The sequence below is a fragment of the Salarias fasciatus genome, chromosome 1 (assembly GCF_902148845.1).
Source record: "Salarias fasciatus chromosome 1, fSalaFa1.1, whole genome shotgun sequence".
Taxonomy (NCBI): domain Eukaryota; kingdom Metazoa; phylum Chordata; class Actinopteri; order Blenniiformes; family Blenniidae; genus Salarias; species Salarias fasciatus.
The window spans coordinates 37,659,129-37,679,433 of record NC_043745.1 but is presented as its reverse complement, the minus strand read 5'-3'; the positions used below and the strand labels follow the sequence as shown (position 1 = coordinate 37,679,433).

General features: G+C 41.9%; 1 protein-coding gene across 1 annotated transcript; it reads right to left on the bottom strand.

The window, feature by feature from the left end:
• Positions 1-1,061: 1,061 nt before the first annotated feature.
• Positions 1,062-11,714, bottom strand: taldo1 (transaldolase 1). The gene is made up of 8 exons (XM_030111874.1): positions 11,518-11,714; positions 6,502-6,625; positions 5,310-5,417; positions 5,054-5,185; positions 4,574-4,749; positions 4,226-4,423; positions 2,562-2,707; positions 1,062-1,468 (listed from the first exon to the last, which is right to left on the bottom strand). Exons 1-8 carry the CDS (start codon positions 11,615-11,617, stop codon positions 1,436-1,438), a joined length of 1,017 nt encoding a protein of 338 aa, XP_029967734.1. The 5' UTR covers positions 11,618-11,714; the 3' UTR covers positions 1,062-1,435.
• Between the last annotated feature and the right edge of the window lie 8,591 nt (positions 11,715-20,305).

The window sequence follows — 20,305 nt, the reverse complement described above, 5'->3', positions numbered from 1 at the left end:
TAAATGACAACAACCCTGTTTTTACTCTACTGAAGCTGAAATTTCTTCAGAAAGTGATGGAGATAACCTGTAAAACAAAAATGAAGCTCATTAAGAAAACTCCCAACACGTCCGGAGCTTCTGTCCTTAAAGGCCAAAGTTTTGTCACTGCCTATAAAATAAGTATAGACCCTTATTTAATCCTTCATGTAAAAGATACTACACTAGAAGAGTTGAAAAACAGGAGCTGCACTGCATCAAATATTTAAACTCCCTCATGTTTAGACTAACAGAGACAGATTTTTAAGTGGGATCGTAATGAAAAAAATATAGAAAAAAATGCATTAATGTACAGTACAATGGCTGAAATGAATTTTCCAGGGAGATCACGATACTGTGAATGAATGAATCACGATAGTGTGGTACACCTGAGGTCGAACACAGTTTATGCGTTTCATTACCAATGCAGCTGTTGCACAAGACAGAACGTCACATTAACACCCAGAGTTTGGCAAATACTTCAGTACTGCAGGTAGGACTGGATGTCAGAGCATTGAAACATGAACATCTCATTTCTTCAGGTGTGGTCACGGAAAGGATCCACTACTTTTTAACAATGCCTGCCACCTCGCTAACCCGGTGATCTCAGTTTGAGCCACCTGGGCTCCCGTAGCCCCACAGCAAGGGCTCCATGAGGGGCAACTGTTTTGAACACCTGTACCTGCCTGACAACTGACACCTCTGATGAATGTCCGTTTTCACCACCTCTTGCTCTTCTGCAGACAGAACTTTAACGAGGGCTTTCAAGGCCCTCAGTATAGACTTGCAGGCTGTTTTGCGTCCCAGACCCTATGATTTTTATTCAATAAACTCCACAGGGACCGACTAAGCCACACAAGGACAAATGACTAAAACAAGACAACACATGCAAACAAATGGTCTTTTTAATATGAGAAGGGTCTTGTGTCTGCAGAGCTTTCATATTTTCAGGCTGAGATCATGGATATAGCAATAATTTCAATATTTTGTATTTGTGGGTTTACATCAATTTTATGTTGCAGTTAAAAAAAACCAAACCAATACAAGTGTTAAGACTGATGAGTTTATTTATTGAAAGAGCAAGATTTTGAGGGCAAAACAAAAATAAATCTGTGGTCGTGTCCTTGGTCCTTTACAGTATCAAACTATTCTCTTCAATACTTTGCAGTTTTCTCCCCCAGCCCAAATTTAAATATTTCATGAACAACCCACACCAGCTGAAGCACAAATCATGAGTTTGGTCAGATGAACCATCGGTCCTGAGAGGAAGGAGCTCCCCGTTTGGTCAGAGGAGGAGGAGGAAAAGGCCTCGAGGTGTTTTCAGGGGAGCTTCTCTCCTTGGTGGGGGTACGTAGAAATCCAGTGCAGCTCCTGAACGCTCCTCTGTCAGACGGCCGGAGACGCCACACTTTCCCCACTACTGTCCGTTTTTCACACTGAGCATTTTCTCCTGTTACAAAGAAAAACAGCAGCAACACGTTTGATTGGTTACTCATGGTCACCAAGAAAAATATCTGAACAGGAAACAAAATTCCCTTTAAGACTGAGACCAATTTACTAAATTAGCATCTCAAATCATTTCTGTAAATGATCTACTGAGACATTTCACACATTTTAGATTATTAAAGTAAACCAGCTTCAGAGTAATATTTCAGTGAGGAACATCTTTTTCAGTGAAGCTGTGAAGGAATAAATCTATTCAATCACATAATGTCATGTACGTTTAGTTATAATGGGGTATTTTCACAGCTTCACCACTTCCTGAAAATAGCTGTGCACATTCATTTCCTGTCTTGCATTATTGGCCAAACTGATTAATCCAGGTGTGTCTGGTTTAGACTGCTGCAACAAGACACACCTGGATTAATCATTTTGGCCAATAATGCAAGACAGGAAATGAATGTGCACAGCTATTTTCAGGAAGTGGTGGAGCTGTGAAAATGGCCCATTGTTTGCATAAAGAAAGTTTGTGTTGCTTTTGCTGCCTTCACGTTGGACCAGGTTTCATGTTTCTCAGGCAGATTCACTCACTGTTTAAGCTTTAATTCATAAACGTAGTTCTACATCAGAAATTTCATCTGAAGATGTATCATCATCTGTTCAAGGCTCAATTTCTAGGCTCCTAGAGAAAAGAACAGGGCTTCTCACATGGGTAAACTACCTTGATAAAAAGGAAAATGTGAATGAACAGAGGATTTTGGGGTTTATTTCCATGATGGCTGCAATACGTTTAATGAAACGTCAGTGTTTTATAGAAGTACAGCATCTCTGTTTCTACGTAAACAAACATCGTTGCAAATATCGTCTGTAAGCCAAATTTTTCTGAAGTGAAAGCACAAAACTCATGTTTTTATTTAAAAATGTGTGAACAGAGCCTGAAAGTATCCAAGTTAAATGTGACGGTGCAAACTTCTCGCTCCTTCTGGGACCGTTTTTGAAAACTAGTCGACAGGGAAACGAGTCCCTGCGAGCGGAGCCTCTTGCCCAGTTTGTGCAGGTTCAATTCCCTCGTGCAGAACTTGAATAGCAGAGCGTTATTTTACTTTGATCATGGTCTCCAGCTTGATGGCGTCGGCGGCGAACTTGCGGATGCCGTCCGACAGCTTCTCCACGGCCATGCGGTCCTCGTTGTGCTCCCAGCGGAAAGACTTCTCGTCCAGGTGGACCTTCTCCAGCTTACAGGACTTGGCTGTGAGAGCAGATGGCGGAGGCCCGAGAAGAAGCAGAGAGAGACGTCATGATGACAGAAAAACAATCATCCCCATGTTTCCCCTCAAACCAATCAGCTTTTATTTCCAAGCTGGGATTAGATCATCTTAAGACAGGTTAGTTTTACCCTACTGATGATGTGCTGTTGCAATAGTAATGCAGCCTTAACATAAACTGGGGAAGCTTTAAAATAATGAAATGAGGCTTCAGCTACTCACCAGCGTCTGATTAAAAGCTAACGCAGAAGAGGCCGATCACGTGTCAAAGTTGTAAAGTCTACGCTGGTCGAGTTATTTCTGTCTCCATGGGGATCAAAACTGAACACGACGAACGTTTTCAGATCAGGAGCTGCTGCCTCGCTCACATTGGGAGTGAGATTCAAGAGATTAACTCCAAACTTGGGCCAAAGGGGAGCCTTTCAACCCTTTTCTCGTTTTTTTATAATGTTAATTCACTGGGATATTGACGTGCACTCATACATGAGCAAAGTGCAAATACGTTCCTTTCAGGGTTGTCGTCAGTCACCTGAGACGCTCTCCGAGCTGCACTCGAGGTCTGAAAGCTGCCGTGAGTGAAGACTGACGGAATAATTCTAGTTAAGAAAACATTCTGAACTTCAAATTAAAGCTTCAGGGAGACAGAAAGCAGAAGGTAAAGTCAGACGACGCCAGATCAAGTGAAATCTTAATGGAAATACTTCAGGTTTCCAAACTGAATACAGTAGTAAGGGAGTCCAAATATTTCCCGGAGCCTTTTCAACCTCGACATGAGTGTTTTTCTTGTCGTGTAGGAGCAGAAAGTACATTTCTTCATTTCTGGTGGACGTGTTGAGGATCACGAGGTGATTGCCTGATAGACTATATACAGGAAACTTTGTTTGGCTCAGGAATTCCACCCGGAAGGAGAGAACAGTGTTTGGCCTCTGTAGCAGGTTCATGTTGGATGAATTGGAAAAATGAGCACCAGACACTGATATGTGAATGTAAAACGAAGAAAAAAGGTGTTTAATTGGAAAATCGGACTTTAATTCATCCGACACAGCGGCAGCCGGCACGTCGATTAGGGTCCTGGTGGAGCATCTCGGGGCTTCAAGCATTGGCTTGGCCTCTGCATGGAGTGTTTCTCATATCGGCTTCTTTCCTTCAGCAGAAACACTTCCAATTTTCAGCTTGTTGACTCAACTGATGACTTTACATTGAAAACAAGAAAAACAATGTAAAGAAATCTCCAGCAGAAGGCTGATCTGGTCTTTACGAGTTACTGAACTGACCTGTGACCTTGTATAGAAGCAGACAGATTAAATCAGAGTCATATTTTAAAAACTACAACTCCATCTCCTTGTTGTGCGTCATCGTTTCGGAGCCAGCGGCTCAGCAGATAAACTCATTCAGGTTCCTGACAGCTCGTCAAAAACAAGAATGTCCAACGGCGGTAGAGTTTTAAAGCTTCTCTCTCACTGTACCTGAACCAGCGATGCCTTCGCGCCATGCCGTCCTACCTTTCTCTGCGCTGAGCATCTGGGGGACGTTGCTGTGGTCGCTGCTGAGCTCCGCCAGCAGACCGGGGGAGATGGTGAGCAGGTCGCAGCCGGCCAGCGCCTTCACTTCCCCCGTGTTCCTGAAGGAGGCGCCCATCACCACCGTGCCGTAGCCGAACTTCTTGTAGTAGTTGTAAATCTTGGTCACGCTGATAACGCCTGCAGGAGGACGGGTGAAAGAAAGATTTAGACTGCTCATGCCACAAATGCACGCTCACGACAAACGTGTACAGTTTGTTGGACAGTTAGTAAAAAGCGAAAGATGAAAATTCATTGCCGTTGTGTTTTTTTCCAGTCTTGCTTGGTTACCTGGGTCTTCATGGGGCTCGTAGCTTTTGCGGTCCGTATTCTCCTTGTACCAGTCGAGGATGCGGCCCACGAAGGGCGAGATGAGCGTGACTTTGGCTTCGGCGCAGGCCACGGCCTGGGCGAAGGAGAAGAGCAGCGTCATGTTGCAGTGGACGCCGTGCTTCTCCTCCAGCTCCCTGCAGGAGGGAAAAAAAAAATTCATACTGCTGCTGAGGAGGAGGCGATGGAGAGGGACACGCTCATTCATCGAAGACCAAAAGTACAGCCACGTATTTATCACCCAAGGCAATTCACTCATCAAATCAAGATAGTTTAACTGCTCAAATACCATTGTGTATATTAAAGTCACATCAAAGTGACTATTTACATCTTAGATTGTAAGTAATGGTAGAAAACAGTCAGTAGGACTGCAGTACAGTACAGTTTGTTCGATAGCAGCCTGAAAACGCAGACATGCTGACTGAAGGTTAGACGACTCACTTGCCGGCCTGGATTCCTTCCCAGGTTGACGACAGCTTGATGAGAACGCGCTCCTTGCTGATGCCAGCTTCCTCGTACAGAGCAATGAGCTTCAGGGCTTTAGCAACCATCTCATCTTTATGAAAAGACAGCCTGGAGAGACAAGAAGAGCAACAGTTCAGAGACGCCCCGCATTGGCGGGCCAGCCGGCGCGTCGCTCTGTCGGTTTAAACATGTGACGACTGTGAGCACGATCATCCATCCACTTGGACTTTACCTGGCGTCCACCTCAGTGGAGACTCTGCCAGGTACCTTCTTCAGGATCTCCAGCCCGAAGCTCACAAACAGCTTGTCCATGGTGTTGGCCACCTGCTCCTCTTCAGTTCTGGACAGAAACACACAGGGCAGACACTTCAGTTCACAGATGTTCTTGTTAGTGACAAAGGCCTGTCACTTCACAGAAGACAGGATTTCTGCAGACATGACTTCATAAACAATTTGATGCTAATAGCATTTCTGCTAGTTAAAGAAAAAAATAATAGAAAGGTATTTTCCAAAGCTGCATCTCTTCACTAGCAGTAATGTTGCTGACAGTTTTTCCAGTTAGAGTTCTACTGCAGTTAAGACTTTCACTCTACTGAAGTATTGCGCCCCCAAGTGGACTGGTTCAGTATGGCGCCTCCACCCATTTGGTAGTTGTGGCCCTGCAGCTTGCTAAAAAAACAATAGCCTTAATATCACATGCCCCCCTATTGGAGGTTAAAAAAACAAAAAGGGGGGGGGGCAAAAAAACAGAATTCTCTTTTTTGATCTAGTTTTGACTAGATGTAACTCATGTTCATCACATGCATGTCTACTGTTTCCACCAGTAGGAGTTCAGATGCAGCGGACCAGCCGACTAATTTCTAGTCTTTTTTTTGTGCTTTGTGTTGACACCATATATCGTTGCGTAACTATGAAGCAATTCAGTTAAATACGTCAACAGTTCCTTCAATAACAGCCCTCGATCTAACAGGCCAAATATGTTGATATGCAGAGCAGGAGAAGATAAATCATTGCAGTTCAGTCACTAAGTATATTTGAAAAAATTCATATTATGATGAATGAATGGTTGATTTTTGGTCATGGTCCCAAACATAAAATACTGTTCACTTTAAATTAATCAAGAAAAGGGAAGAGGCAGAAACCAGCGGGTTAATGAACAACATACAATATGTGCAACTTAAAAAAAAAAAAAAAAAAAAAAAGAGAAAAACCAGGAAAAAATAAGAAATTGGTCTTTTATTAGTCTGAAAGCAGTTTAATGTTAAAGCACTTCAGAATGATCAAACTGGAAAAAAACCCCAATATCAGTCATACTGTGAGCAAACTTTCCCCTTATTGTTATTTATATTCAGGTGCGTCCTCTGCTGTGATCCTCCAGATGGACAACTAAAGACTGATTTCACCATTTATGCATAGCCTCTTACCCGCCTTTAGCAATGCCATATTTAATGGCCTGGTCCAACAGCTGCTGGTAAGCCGGCATCTTGGCGGCGGCCAGGATGAGGGACGGGTTAGTGGTCGCATCTTGAGGCTTGTACTCATCGATGGCTGCAGGATGACAAGAAAGGAAGCAGTTTAGCTCCAGACAGTTTCTTTCCACACAAATATAGAAGGGATTATTTTTCATCAAAATTCAGATTTTTTTTTTTATTTAACAATTGAGATTAACCTAAAGAATTCCACAAAAACAAAAAGTTCAATCCCATTCGGCGGCAACAATTCAAACAGCAATACCAGGGGCTCAGTGAGTGTTTCTGGAAGCTCGACCCACCGACCAAGTTTTTCTCACAGAGAATTGAAATAAACATTTGGAACATTTGTCACAGGTTGATAATCCCACTCTGTGACGCTCAGGAGCAAAGAATAATTTATTTCTACTACTTTTTTTTGTTTTGGGTTTGATAGAACTTTAATCCATTCTTCCTTGCATCTTACATCCCCTTGCCAGACAGTCTTCAGATTTTTACAGAACGAAATTCAACAGTCAAAAGGTGATTTGAAAGTGAGTATGGAGGATCAGTCAGGCAGAAAACGATGCCATCTACTGTTTAAACATATCAATGCGTAATCCACAAAAAAAAAAAAAAAAAAAAAAAAAAAGCTGCTGAATGAACCAGAAAGGACTCGCCCTCTATTTTGATACACGGACAATGCCTGTAGGTAGATAAACATTGGAGGTGGCTGATTAATGATTGTTGCAGCGCTTCATTACTGCAGGTCGGCTTTGCTTCTGGAAACTGTTAAACTGCTGATTCTGATCTGTTAAAGCCGCAGCTTAAGCAACTTTAAGTTTAATGAGAAAAGACAACACGATCAGATTACCCACTAACAAGTGCAAATCTCCCTCCCGAAGAAGAGGTGACTTATAATTAGATCAAAACTTTTCCAAAAAAAGTTCGCAAGGTTTGCACAATCCGGCCGCGTCGACCGTTCGTGTAGGAAAAACATCTTGCCGCAGGTTACAGGGCAGAGCTGTGGCTTTAATTCGATATGCATGAGCAGCACAGCCGTCTCAGGGAGCCGTGGAGGTTTGTGGGTCAGCCCTCCATTGTGACAGCACTGTGCTGCTGCCAATTTTGCAGCAAAAGAAACAAAGCTTCCCTCTGTTTTCTAACTTGCTATCTCCGTTTCTCTAAGAGAGCAGAAGCAGATCCCTCTCTGGGTCAGCGGGTTTGGACTCAACACTCGTGATCAAGGAAACGCAATGTGCCGAACACGATAACATGACCAGAAGTTTGTACCAACCACCTGTACGACACAAAAAAAAGTTAAGTAAGCTCATCTTAACTGAAGCAATGTTCAGCTGTGGTGCCGTTCCCTGGGCCTGAACAAAGCTGAGCAGACTTGAACTGTGGCTTTTTACGTAATTTCTAAATAAACCAGAAGAGGAAGAAACGTGTTAACATCTGCTCTGGCATTTTTTCTGCAACATAACTTTCATATCCATTTTATTGCCCTTCTTACAGCAATAAAAGTCAATAAATCCAGGTGGCCCGAACATAATATTGTCCTAGGAGGAGTAGCCCAATTACTGTGAGTGGGTTGTTTGTGTGTTTTTGCAATTCTGTGTAACATGCCGACACTAAAGGCTTTCTCCGCTCTACTACAATAAACACAGATAATGAGATTATGGTTGCACACTTTGTTTGATTCACTGATATGTAAAAGCATGTAGGTCAGGGGTGTCAAACACAAGGCCCAGGGGACCAAACCGGGACACAGGCTCCAATCCAGCACGTAAAACCACGGGTAAAAAATTTAAACATGAGTTTTTTTTGCACTGATAATTTTGTCAAGAGTAGTGCACACAAAACTGACACAAAAACTGCCATATTGGTGATGCTGCAATAACTACCCATCAAATTAGAGTGAAAGCCATGCTGTCAAGGGGAGTTTGTAAATCATGTATAATGCAGAAGCTATCGGAGACGTTTGCAGCTATTTCATTGTATTTTGCACCACTGAAGTTCTGTTTGAGATAGTCATTTTCAGTACAAATTATTTGGTTTTATGAAAATAGACATTTTCATCACATGTACTAGGGGAAAAAAAAAACAAACTTGAAAGTTTAAATCTAAAGGTTATTATGGAGCTATTTTATCAGTCCGCTGAAATAAAATATGTTTTGACGCCCCTGGTTCCATCCATAAATCATTTGGAATAACTGTGACAAATCAACACATTCAAACCTCATTTAAACATCTAAAAAATAATAATAAAAAAAAAGTTCTGTCCTCTGCAGGTTAATTAGTTTCCAAGAAGAAACATTTGAGAAGTGCCCACTCAGCCACTCCAATTACTTTCAGACCATTTCTGAGAACTGCTCTTTCATCACTTGCTCATTTGAAGCAAAAAACGTGGCGTTACCACCTCTTTCATCAGGTCCTCCTGTGAAACACACACCGCTGAGAGAGACACCAACAAGCCCAAACTAGGGGGAAAAAAAAGTGAAAAATCAAGAAATCCTACACCACTGATGTAACAGACATTTCAAAAACCAGTTGTGGACCTGTATTTCCAAATAACCAACGGCTGATTCAACCTTGACTAACCGCTTTTATGATCGCCATTAAACAACACAAAGAATCTGTTTAGTTGAACTGAGGCTGGATGGATTCACTCCTGATGAGATAAAACTGAACAGATCAGCGTTGTGTTGATACGTTCATGCGCAGGATGCGTGATAGTACATGACATTTCCTAGCTTCCTTTAGATTACTCATATTTGCCTGATAAGAAATTATATAATCAAATATATTGTAGATTAATGTTTAATCTACCGATTCTCAAGTGGTGATCCGTGTACTACTGCAAGATAAAACTGCTATTGTCAACAACACTAATTTAGATTTAATGAATGTTCTTTGCATTGGTTTTCTCTGAAGATCAGCCGGCTGCCTGTTTCATGCACTTCATGCGTATATCCTTGAGCTCAAGAGGTGCTGCACATTGTTAACATGAAAATATTAGTTATATTGCTGCTGCTGCTACTTTACACAAATGACAAAAATGATCAACAAAGAAACTTCATATGCAAATATGTGAACTTGTTTATGGAGTCACAGTGATAGTACTTTGCAGCTGATTTCTCACTGCAAAGTGAACTTTTTTTTACAAATCAATAAAACTGCTTGGATATGGATAGTTCTCCATAATTCCATATCAAAAGTTAGTGATTTTATCTGTATTCTAATTTTGAAGTGAGACGAAGGTTTAAGGAAATCAATTAAAAGGAAATGAACATTTTAATTCACAAAACCCAACTTCTTTTAACAAGAGTATTTTGCGGTTTACTCGATGACATAAAAAAAACCCCAAACACTTTTCTATTCTGCAAGGTGACCAAAAATATCATGGAGGTCAACAAAGTAATGCAAGACGCAGTTTGTCACAGATTCTGCACATCTTTACATATTTGTATCCTTTTATACGGCTGCCTGTCAGAGGGACACACGGAAAGAGTAAAATATTAATCCAACAACTTAAATATCTGTTGTGCTGTTAGAGACGCAAAGTCAGCCACTGATTGAGAAACTTAACTTGCACAGACTTGTGAAAAGGGTTCAGGGGTCAAACTCATCTAAGCCTAGAGGCCAGACACAAACCACTTAGAATGATGTAATCCAACTATAAAATACTAGAAACCCCCCTTTATTCCTCAGAATTGCTATAGGGCATGACATTCTTTTTATTAAAACTGCGATCTGAAGTCATTACTGTATAGTGATTCTCCTCAGTATGTTTGGGTTAGCCTGTTGCTTATCAGGTGTCTGCAGCTTCTCAGTGTACCGCACCCGTGTTCTCACTGTTGCACTTCACTGCAATCGACGCTCAAGCCCGATTGTCGTGTATGTGTCGATTTCACCTCAGAAAAAGTCAGTGTACAAATCAGAAAAAAAACTTCACGGCATCAAATCACAACAGATGTCTATTCTAGTTTGTGATGCTTTCTTCGACTGTAGGTTTGACATGTGTGCTAAATCTCCGAAATACATAATGTCAAACAACTTCTGGAACAGTGCAACAGCAAATTTATAGTCTCTGAAAAGCAATTATTTGACAGTCTCTGACAAGTTTTATCTTGATACAATGTGCCTATTAAAAAAAATAGACATGCTCAATCAGTTTGTCCATTTGCTGATAGCATTTACATCCTCTTTATTGAACCAGCAACGACAGTAAAACAAGTAGCAAGAGAAATGACAGTATTAATAAAAATGTGTGCACATGGAGAGGCTGTGAAATCCTGCCGACAGCAACACAAGCTTTCCCAGCAGGAGCCATGGACCAGTTCTGTCATGTCATCCTGAGTCTGCAGCTTGTGCAGGAAGAACTACACGCTTTGCATCACACTGGAAAAGCGTTACTGCACTTCCTCATTCTGGCCCATTGACAAACCGTGACTTTTTCCTCTTAGATTGATAGCTACAGAAGGAAGAGGAAATGAGAAAGACTTTATATTTCTTCACCTGTTAATGCTGAACACACAATTGGGTGTAACTTTGATAAAACACGACATCTTCCATATTCTAATAATCGATATGCGTTTTATATGAGTCAAATGAGAATTTAAATAACGTTAGTGTTGGGTCTATGAGGCCAACATCAAGAAAAGTTACATTTAAGACAGAAACATGGAAAACCTCAATAATGTTAGCATAGTTAGCTCACCGTAGCTAACAGGTTACAGACGCTAATAACTACTAATGGGATTATCAGGGTGTCAACTTCCCTAATTTCACCTGAAACTAACAAAAAAACCCAAGTGTGGTCAGTTTGACAGCTGAAGCGTTACAGGTTGTCTCTATCTAACGTAGCATGTATGCTAACAGGTGATGTAGCCCTCGCGGTCATTCACATTAAACTGGATCCTTCCTGGTCACTTCGTTAGCATGCTAACATTAGCACGGGATAAAGAGAGGGAGAAATACGGCGCTGACCGTTAAAGTCCCCGGTGTCCGCCACCACCACGGTGTGCTTCTTCAGCTGGCTCAGCGCTGACTCCATCTTTCGTCGCTTGTCCGGTGACTCTGCTGACATGATGAGCGGAGACTGGAACCCTTTTATACACAGAAAGCACGTGAGGACGGACGGAATGAGCTGGAGGCGGGGGCGCGCAGCGCAGCGACGGAACGGGGGAGAGCGTCACCGGGAGCGCGCAGAGGGCAGATCGAGGAAGGAAGAGCGATAGTAGAGTAAAGTAGATTAACCTAAATCATTCACATTGGCTGTATGTTGAGACCATAGTTATTCTCTGGATTATTATTATTATTATTTTTTTTTTTTTGGGGGGGGGGGGCATTATTCAATTTTATCATTTCTGCCCACTCGAAGTGGGACTGGGCTGTAATTTGGCCTAAGCTGGGAAGTCCATCTGATTTTAAAATCAATTCACCAAAAGTGTGGTGACTGCAACCATAGAGGAGAAAAATGGATAATTCAATTATTGATTCCTCCTGGCAATAGTGGTTTACATTAACAAGAAGATAAACAAATGACACAGGAAGGATCAAACACTTCAAGAATACCTACAAAGTTCAAAGAATATAATGAATACCAGAATGCAAAATAAACACTATATTTTTTGTTTTTATTCCCAGTTTAAATAGAAATGCCCTGAATTCAATCTTTAGGTGACTTTTTGTTGACTCATTTGTTGGTGTTCTCTGCTGGGTTTTTTTTTTTCTTGATATTTTTATTTTCATTACAATAATCTTTGTTGATAAAGACAATTTCATACAAGCCTCTTGGCTTTATTTCTTTCCTGTTTGTCTGTATTATATTCATATTTTGTGCAAATAGAAGGGGAAAATGTTTGCAAGAAAGTTAAAAAAATGCAAAGATGCTGATCACATACATACATTCGCAAAATTTAGTAGGACTTGGACCTTGGAATTACGGTTTGCTCATAATGCTGTGATGAATTTTGGCTGCATGACAGCCATTAAAAAAAAATACGCACATTTTACATGTCAAATGTAAAATAACATAAAATCTTTTTAACTATGAAAAACCTCTGTTCTTTTACAAAAAGACCTATAAATAAATAAATAAATAAACTGAAAAAAGTGAAATAAAATCAGTGGCATCGTTAGGCCTATTTTAGAGGGGTGAAGCCCCCTAAAACATTCTTAAGCCATGCTAAATAATAGTATATATATATATATATATATATATATATATATATATGTACACACAGACACACACACACACACACATATATGTTAACTTTAAAATGAAATTACATTTAAAACTAGTAAAATAACTATTTAATTTGTAATTTTACTAGAATTTGTTTGCAAAGACGTAGACTTGACCGAGCTGTTCCAGTAAATTTGGAAAGCGCAGATTCAATGCTTTTTACAGGCGTTTGAATTTTGTCAATATATTATTTTCCTCATTGTTTTCAGATCTGGAATGTGCCTTTGGAGATGTACTATATAAAAAAAAAAGGAAAAAAAAAGGAAAAAAAAGGGGAAAAAAAAAAGGAGATGTACTATATACTAACAAGTGTTTCTGTGGTGAATCTGCTGAGAAGAAACACACATGCAGAGCGTTAATGTGCTTCTTTCAAATAAAGCCCCCCCCCCAAAAAAAAAAAAAAAAAAAAAATATATATTAGGGAACACACCACTGGCAACAGAAGTAAAACAGCAACACAGGACAGACGAGAAACCTAACTCAACGCAAAGTGAGTTTTGATTGATTTATTACTCTTAGCATGTTTGAGAGAATTATTTATTGATCAATTGATGGATTTAGTTCTGTGTTGAAGTGCTAAGGAGCTTGGTGGATGTGAATTGCGCACTACAGCTCCTCTACGAGTTGGAAGATGCTGAAGTTGCTGAACAAAGTTCTGAATCAGATCAAGAGTCCAGTGGAGAGGATGAACTGTCTGCTGCACAAGAAGAGGGAAGAGCGGAGGTGTTCGAGGATCCTGTGGGAGAGGACAGCATGCCGCGGGACAGCGTGCATCTCCAGTCTCAAGAACAGAGAAAATGTCCATGCTCCTGTCACCATTGCCACTTCCACAGATCCTTCTCCAAAAGGCACCAAAAGCACACCTATGTGCAGACAGTGTCCCAACCAAAGCAGGAGAGACACTCCCTGGGAGTGTCAGGCCTGTGATTTGCCCCTGTTTGTGTTGTTAGACAGGAACTGTGTTGAGGTGTGGCATGAGTAATGTGCCATTCAACAAACTGTTGATATAATTGAGAACAATGAATCAGTTTGTTATTGGTTCTATAAATAGTCCTGTAAATAGTTCCAGAAAAAAAGCCTTGACATGTATGTTTTTTGTGTGTAAATACTTGCATCGTATTTTTTTTTTGCACTTTTTAATAGTGTGTCTATACATTAGGTCAAAATGAATGAACTTAGGCGAGATTGTGCTGAATAAAAGACCAATAAAGGCAACCTAAACAGTTTTCTAATGTGAAACAGTATGACTGAATACAAAAACCTTCAGTTTTTCCACAACAAAGCGTCACATCTTTGTTAAACATGGATGTTTATTATATCTACAGAAGGAGAGGCGGGGCTGCTGCCTGGTCACATTCATGCTACTTGGCAACAGTTTACTTTAATTGCCCCATTTCGCATTTTAAGCAGTATTTAAACATTCAGTAAATGGTTATTGGTGTCGTTCGAGTCCCCCCGTGGTTTGAGTTAGGGGCACACACTGTACATCAATTAGTGTTAAAAATGTTAGAATGTCCTCTTGATCTCCAACCAGCCTTTCCGGTTGTAGACTGTACTGTTAATAAATGAAGCCAGGACTATATAGTGCTATATAAAACCAATGCATTATTATTATTATTATTATTATATATTCAGTTTCACGAGTCGTGACACTCAAGGCCTCTCCCTGGAAAAGCATTGTTATACAATAAAGAAAGATTTAACCTGTGGACCTAAACTTTTTTCTTTTAACCTGCAATAACATCTAATTTACTAACAGAATATTACATGAAAAGGGTGATATGTTGAATATTTAATTATGCAAAGAGTACAGAGCCTGCTCTGCATTTTAATGATGTGCTGTTGCCTGATTTGATTTTCACTGCATGATTAGGTCTATTCGTGCACGGAGGCACCTGTTCCCTTCAAATCGTGCAGCCCCGCAGTAAAAGCTACTTCAGCATTGGATTCATTTGCAATAATATGGGAACAATTTAATTTAAGGAACCATTCTATTAGCCGTGATTGCCTTTTCTTGCCTTTCGGCAAATGTGCCTGGATTCAATTCTAGTACGTCAACTTCCCTGCCGTGGTGGCGTAATGGTGCCGTTATGTGCATTTACAGCTTTGTAGGTCTGCTTTACTTGCATCCATTTATCAGGTTCTCTCTGTTCAATCACACAAACTCACAATTCAGAGTCACAATTATCCTTAAATATGTGTTTTTGAACAGTGAGAAGAAACTTCAATACCCAGACAGAAACACACACACACACACACACACACACACACACACACACAGGGAAGCCATGCTGAAATCACACAAAGGCTCAGAGCCAAACCCATGACGCCCCATTCACGCCACGTTTTGTGGCTAATGATTGAGCAGAAATCACTCAGATTTTTAGTACTTGTGTCATGTAACTTTTTGGGCTGGCTTAAAAAAATTAGAAAATAAAAAAGATATAGAAAATTCAACAGAAAAATTCACTTTGTGCCTGCCAGAGAGTAATCTGTGTGTGTGTGTGCTTGTATAACCCCTCCATGTTCACTGTGAGCTCTGAGCTGAGATCAGCCATGACAGAGAGTCAGCAGGTGTATGTTGCCATAGAGACAAACTGCAGTCAGCAGCAGTGACAGTGAATTAGCAGTGTTTCATCCAGTTTGTATGGTTGAAGTCATTTTTTGAAACCCGAGAGGTGAAATAGAATTGTTTTTTTAAACTGTGAGCGTATATATAAACTCCAAAACCAGCAGCTGAAAGTCTTATCAAACCTAAAAACTCACAGTTTAAATTTGGTAAAAGATACTAAAGTGAGATTTTCACATCTGAATAGAGGACAAAAATGGCAACATTTTTATATTTTAATGACATCTCTACGTCAAAGTATGGCGAGGCACAATGGACCTGTTTGGGGATGATTTTTTTCAATTTTTTTTCAGCTGGGTCGCATCCATTTACATGGGGAAAAATGCCAGGGTTCTGAGTGAAGACTTCTTTGATGCAAGATGTTTACTTCGATTAAAAACAATAAACAAACAAACAAAAAAAAGTGAGAGTAAATGACACTGGGTGCGTTTACATGCAAGCAATAACCCTTTCTTAACCAGAATATTGGCAATAACCCGGTTGCGCACAGCCATGTAAACACGTGCAAAAACCTGAATGTGCTCATATTCCGGTTTTTAAAAACCTGAATATTACCCCTGGGTTACTCCTTTTCTAACCTGAATTTCTGGTCATGTAAACGCGCATCGGAATATCCCGGTCGAAACGGACATGAAATACTGCTCTGCGCATGTTCTACCCACAAGGAATCTCGGTCATTTGAGTCCAGGAACTACTTGTGACACAGTTTAGCTGCTACTAAGTAATTAAAATGTGCCAAAACAATCGTTCAGTTCTTCTCTTTAACTGAAAAAAACGGTGCATCGCAATATTAAACATATTACCAGTCTCGCTGGCTTACTCTTTTTCTAACAACATGCAGAGAGAGCCTGCAGCGCCCTTCTTCTTCTGTGGTGTCTGTGTAAAATAAGGTTGAACATGCAAACAGCACACCTAGTGGCATAAAGTGCAAATGCAGTCATGGCGTCGTCTGTGCTCTGCGGTTTGAATGGGGATATCCCTGATCATGTAAACAGGAGTAACTCTGTCTGTTTAAGCATGTAAACGGGTTATTCCAAATGATTCAGAAACCGGAATATTGACCTTAACCTGAATATTGAGTGCATGTAAATGTAGTCACTGTCAAATGACAGTTCTGGAAACCAGTAGTTCCGTTACCATGGCAACATGAACATGTGAGTGCTTGACTGCTTTCATCTCAGATGAAAGCAAGCCAGCATAGATATAAGCTCGACGGTGAGTTCTGCTCTGCCATTAGCAACAGACTAATCAAGGAGAAGGTATTGACATTTCAGGTGAGCAAATCAATTCAAAATGGATCCTCAGCTTCAAGAACTTCAAGAGATGGAGCAAAACTGTAAAGAGATGGAGGAGGATATGAAGACCTTCAGACAAATTGCAGGGTTTGACCAGGATGAAGCGAAAGCTGCTTGCAACTATTTTCAAAGTTATGGCGCTGCTTCAGACACCAAACAGCAGCAAATGGGCTTAGAGCTTCAGAAAAAGGATCAGCTGTTGAAAGAGATGCAGGAGCAGTTTCAGGCCTTGAGATCCAGTCTCCAGTCTCAAAAGGATGAGGTTGAAACCGCTTGCACTGGCTTCAACGACCTGAAAGAGCAGTTTCACTCTGCGTCAAATGCTCTGCACCTCAAGGTCTTTGACTATGACCTCCTCCAGCAACAAATGAGCGAGAGGAACGAGGAGTTCACAAATTTACAGACCCTGTTGAAGACCACCATTGCAAACCACAAGAAAGCCATGGATGATGCTGAAAAAGATAAGGTCCGACTCCTTAAAGAGATGCAGGAGGAGACCGAGGCCTTGAGAAAAAGTCTGCATACTCACCAAGTATTCACGGAAACTGCTCGCCAGGACAACAAGGTTTTGAAAAACCAGATCACTGATTTGGAGTCCAAACAGGAGCAAATGGATTTTAACCTTCAGGAGAAGGATTGGCTTCTGAGAGAGATGCAGGAGGAAGTCGAGGCTTTGAGAAAAAGTCTGCATATTCGCCAGGAAGAAGCAGAAACTGCTCTCAAGGACAAGGAGGTTTTGAAAAACCAGATCACTGATTTAGAGTCCAAACAGAAGCAAATGGACTATGAGCTTCACAAGAAAGCGGAACTCCAGAGAGAAACACAGAAGCATGTCCAGGCCTTGAGTATCAGTCTATACTCTCACCAAGATTTAGCTGAAACTGCTCGCACTACCATCAACAACCTCCGAGAGCAGTTTTCCAATCTGTTGGGTGCTCTGGACTTCAAATCCATCGAGTGTCTTGACCTCTATAGACAAATGAGCCAGAAGAATGAGGAGGTCTCAAAGTTACAAACCCAGATTGAGATCACCAAGGTCGAGCAGAAGGAGGCATTGGATGAAGCTGAAACTGCTCGCAAAGAAACGGAGGTGTTGAAAAGCCAGCTCACAGATTTGGAGTACAAACTTCAGCAGAAGGACCAACTCCTGATAAAGACACAGCAGGAATGCCAGGGTTTGAGAGTAAGTCTCCAGTCCCTCCAGTGTGGAGCTGAAACTGCTCGCACTACCATCAACGACCTCCGAGAGCAGTTTTCCAATCTGTCGGGTGCTCTGGACTTCAAATCCATCGAGTGTCTTGACCTCTATAGACAAATGAGCCAGAAGAATGAGGAGGTCTCAAAGTTACAAACCCAGATTGAGATCACCAAGGTCGAGCAGAAGGAGGCATTGGATGAAGCTAAAACTGCTCGCAAAGAAACAGCGGTTTTGAAAAGCCAGGTCACAGATTTGGAGTACAAACTTCAGCAGAAGGACCAACTCCTGATAAAGACACAGCAGCAATGCCAGGGTTTGAGAGTAAGTCTCCAGTCCCTCCAGTGTGGAGCTGAAACTGCTCGCATGACCTTCAACAACATCATTGAGCAGTTTTCCTCGAGGTCAGATGCTCTCTCCCTCAGAACCACCGACAGCGCAAACCTCCACAGACAAATCAGCGATGAGAATGCGAAGGTCACAAAGTTAAAGACCCTGATGGAGCCCACCATGGCCAGCATGGAGGAAAAAGTGGCCACTGTGCATGAGGAGGCGGCTGCAGAAAAAGGCAGCCCCAGCAACAGCCATGAGAGGACAGTGAAGTTCCTCAGGAGGGAAATCCTCTCTCTGAGGTGTGCTGCGGAGGCCTCCCGCAAGGAGTGGCAGGACCGCTGGGCTGACAGAGAAGAGAAAGTGACTGCACATATCTCAGCTCTGCACAAGGACTTTCAGGAGAAGCTGAGGCTTCTTTCAGAGGAGACAGAAAAAGTAGGCACCGCTTTCTTAATCAACAAGGTGGAGCTCCTGGAACAGAACCTTGCCAGTCAGGTCAAGCTCAGTGAGACGGAGACCCAGATGAAAGACTTGGTGGGCAAATGCAAAAGGAAGTTTCGACAGCTGCAAGAACAACTGCAGTGTGAGATCACAGCCAAAGAGGAGGCCATGCAACAGATCGCCAAGCTGGAGAAGCTAGCCTCCATGAGTGACCGGGAGAAGGCCAAGATGAAGAAGGCAGAGGAAAAGGAAAGAAAACCAAAAGAGAATGAGGGCAGAAAGAAGACATGGTGGGGTCGTTTAATCCATTTCTAGGTGAGCAATACTTTTGTTGAAGCGGCGACGCCCAATTCCGGTCCTCAGGCCTCTCCGTCCAGGATGTATTAGAAGTGTCCTTCTTTTCCTTCACCTGATTCAAAAGATCTGCTAGCCAGCTAGCCTCCTAAGTCAGAGGAAAAGGAAAGAAAACAAAAGGAGAAAGAGGGCAGAAAGAAGACAGGGTGAAAGACTGGAGAAAAAAGAAACAGAAAATGAAAGCAAAGAGCAGAAGTAAGTAGCTAAAAAAAAAGGTAAGACAGAAAAAGACAATACACAAAGAAGAAACTTAACCTCGCCCAGAAGAACCATGGTGACCCAACATCCCTAGCCACCCACTGTCTGAAAAAAGTAGAAAAAGAAAACAGCGCAGGGCAGACACTAAAATACATAAACAAAAGAGAAAGGAAAGGAGAAAATTAGTAGTTACTAATGAAGCTGAAACTACTCGCAAAGAAACGGAGGTTTTGAAAAGCCAGCTAACAGATTTGGAGTACAAACTTCTGCAGAAGGAACAACTCCTGATAAAGACACAGCAGCAATGCCAGGGTTTGAGAGTAAGTCTCCAGTCCCTCCAGTGTGGAGCTGAAACTGCTCGCATGACCTTCAACAACATCATTGAGCAGTTTTCCTCGAGGTCAGATGCTCTCTCCCTCAGAACCACCGACAGCGCAAACCTCCACAGACAAATCAGCGATGAGAATGCGAAGGTCACAAAGTTAAAGACCCTGATGGAGCCCACCATGGCCAGCATGGAGGAAAAAGTGGCCACTGTGCATGAGGAGGCGGCTGCAGAAAAAGGCAGCCCCAGCAACAGCCATGAGAGGACAGTGAAGTTCCTCAGGAGGGAAATCCTCTCTCTGAGGTGTGCTGCGGAGGCCTCCCGCAAGGAGTGGCAGGACCGCTGGGCTGACAGAGAAGAGAAAGTGACTGCACATATCTCAGCTCTGCACAAGGACTTTCAGGAGAAACTGAGGCTTCTTTCAGAGGAGACAGAAAAAGTAGGCACCGCTTTCTTAATCAACAAGGTGGAGCTCCTGGAACAGAACCTTGCCAGTCAGGTCAAGCTCAGTGAGACGGAGACCCAGATGAAAGACTTGGTGGGCAAATGCAAAAGGAAGTTTCGACAGCTGCAAGAACAACTGCAGCGTGAGATCACAGCCAAAGAGGAGGCCATGCAACAGATCGCCAAGCTGGAGAAGCTAGCCTCCATGAGTGACCGGGAGAAGGCTAAGATGAAGAAGGCAGAGGAAAAGGAAAGAAAACAAAAAGAGAATGAGGGCAGAAAGAAGACATGGTGGGGTCGTTTAATCCATTTC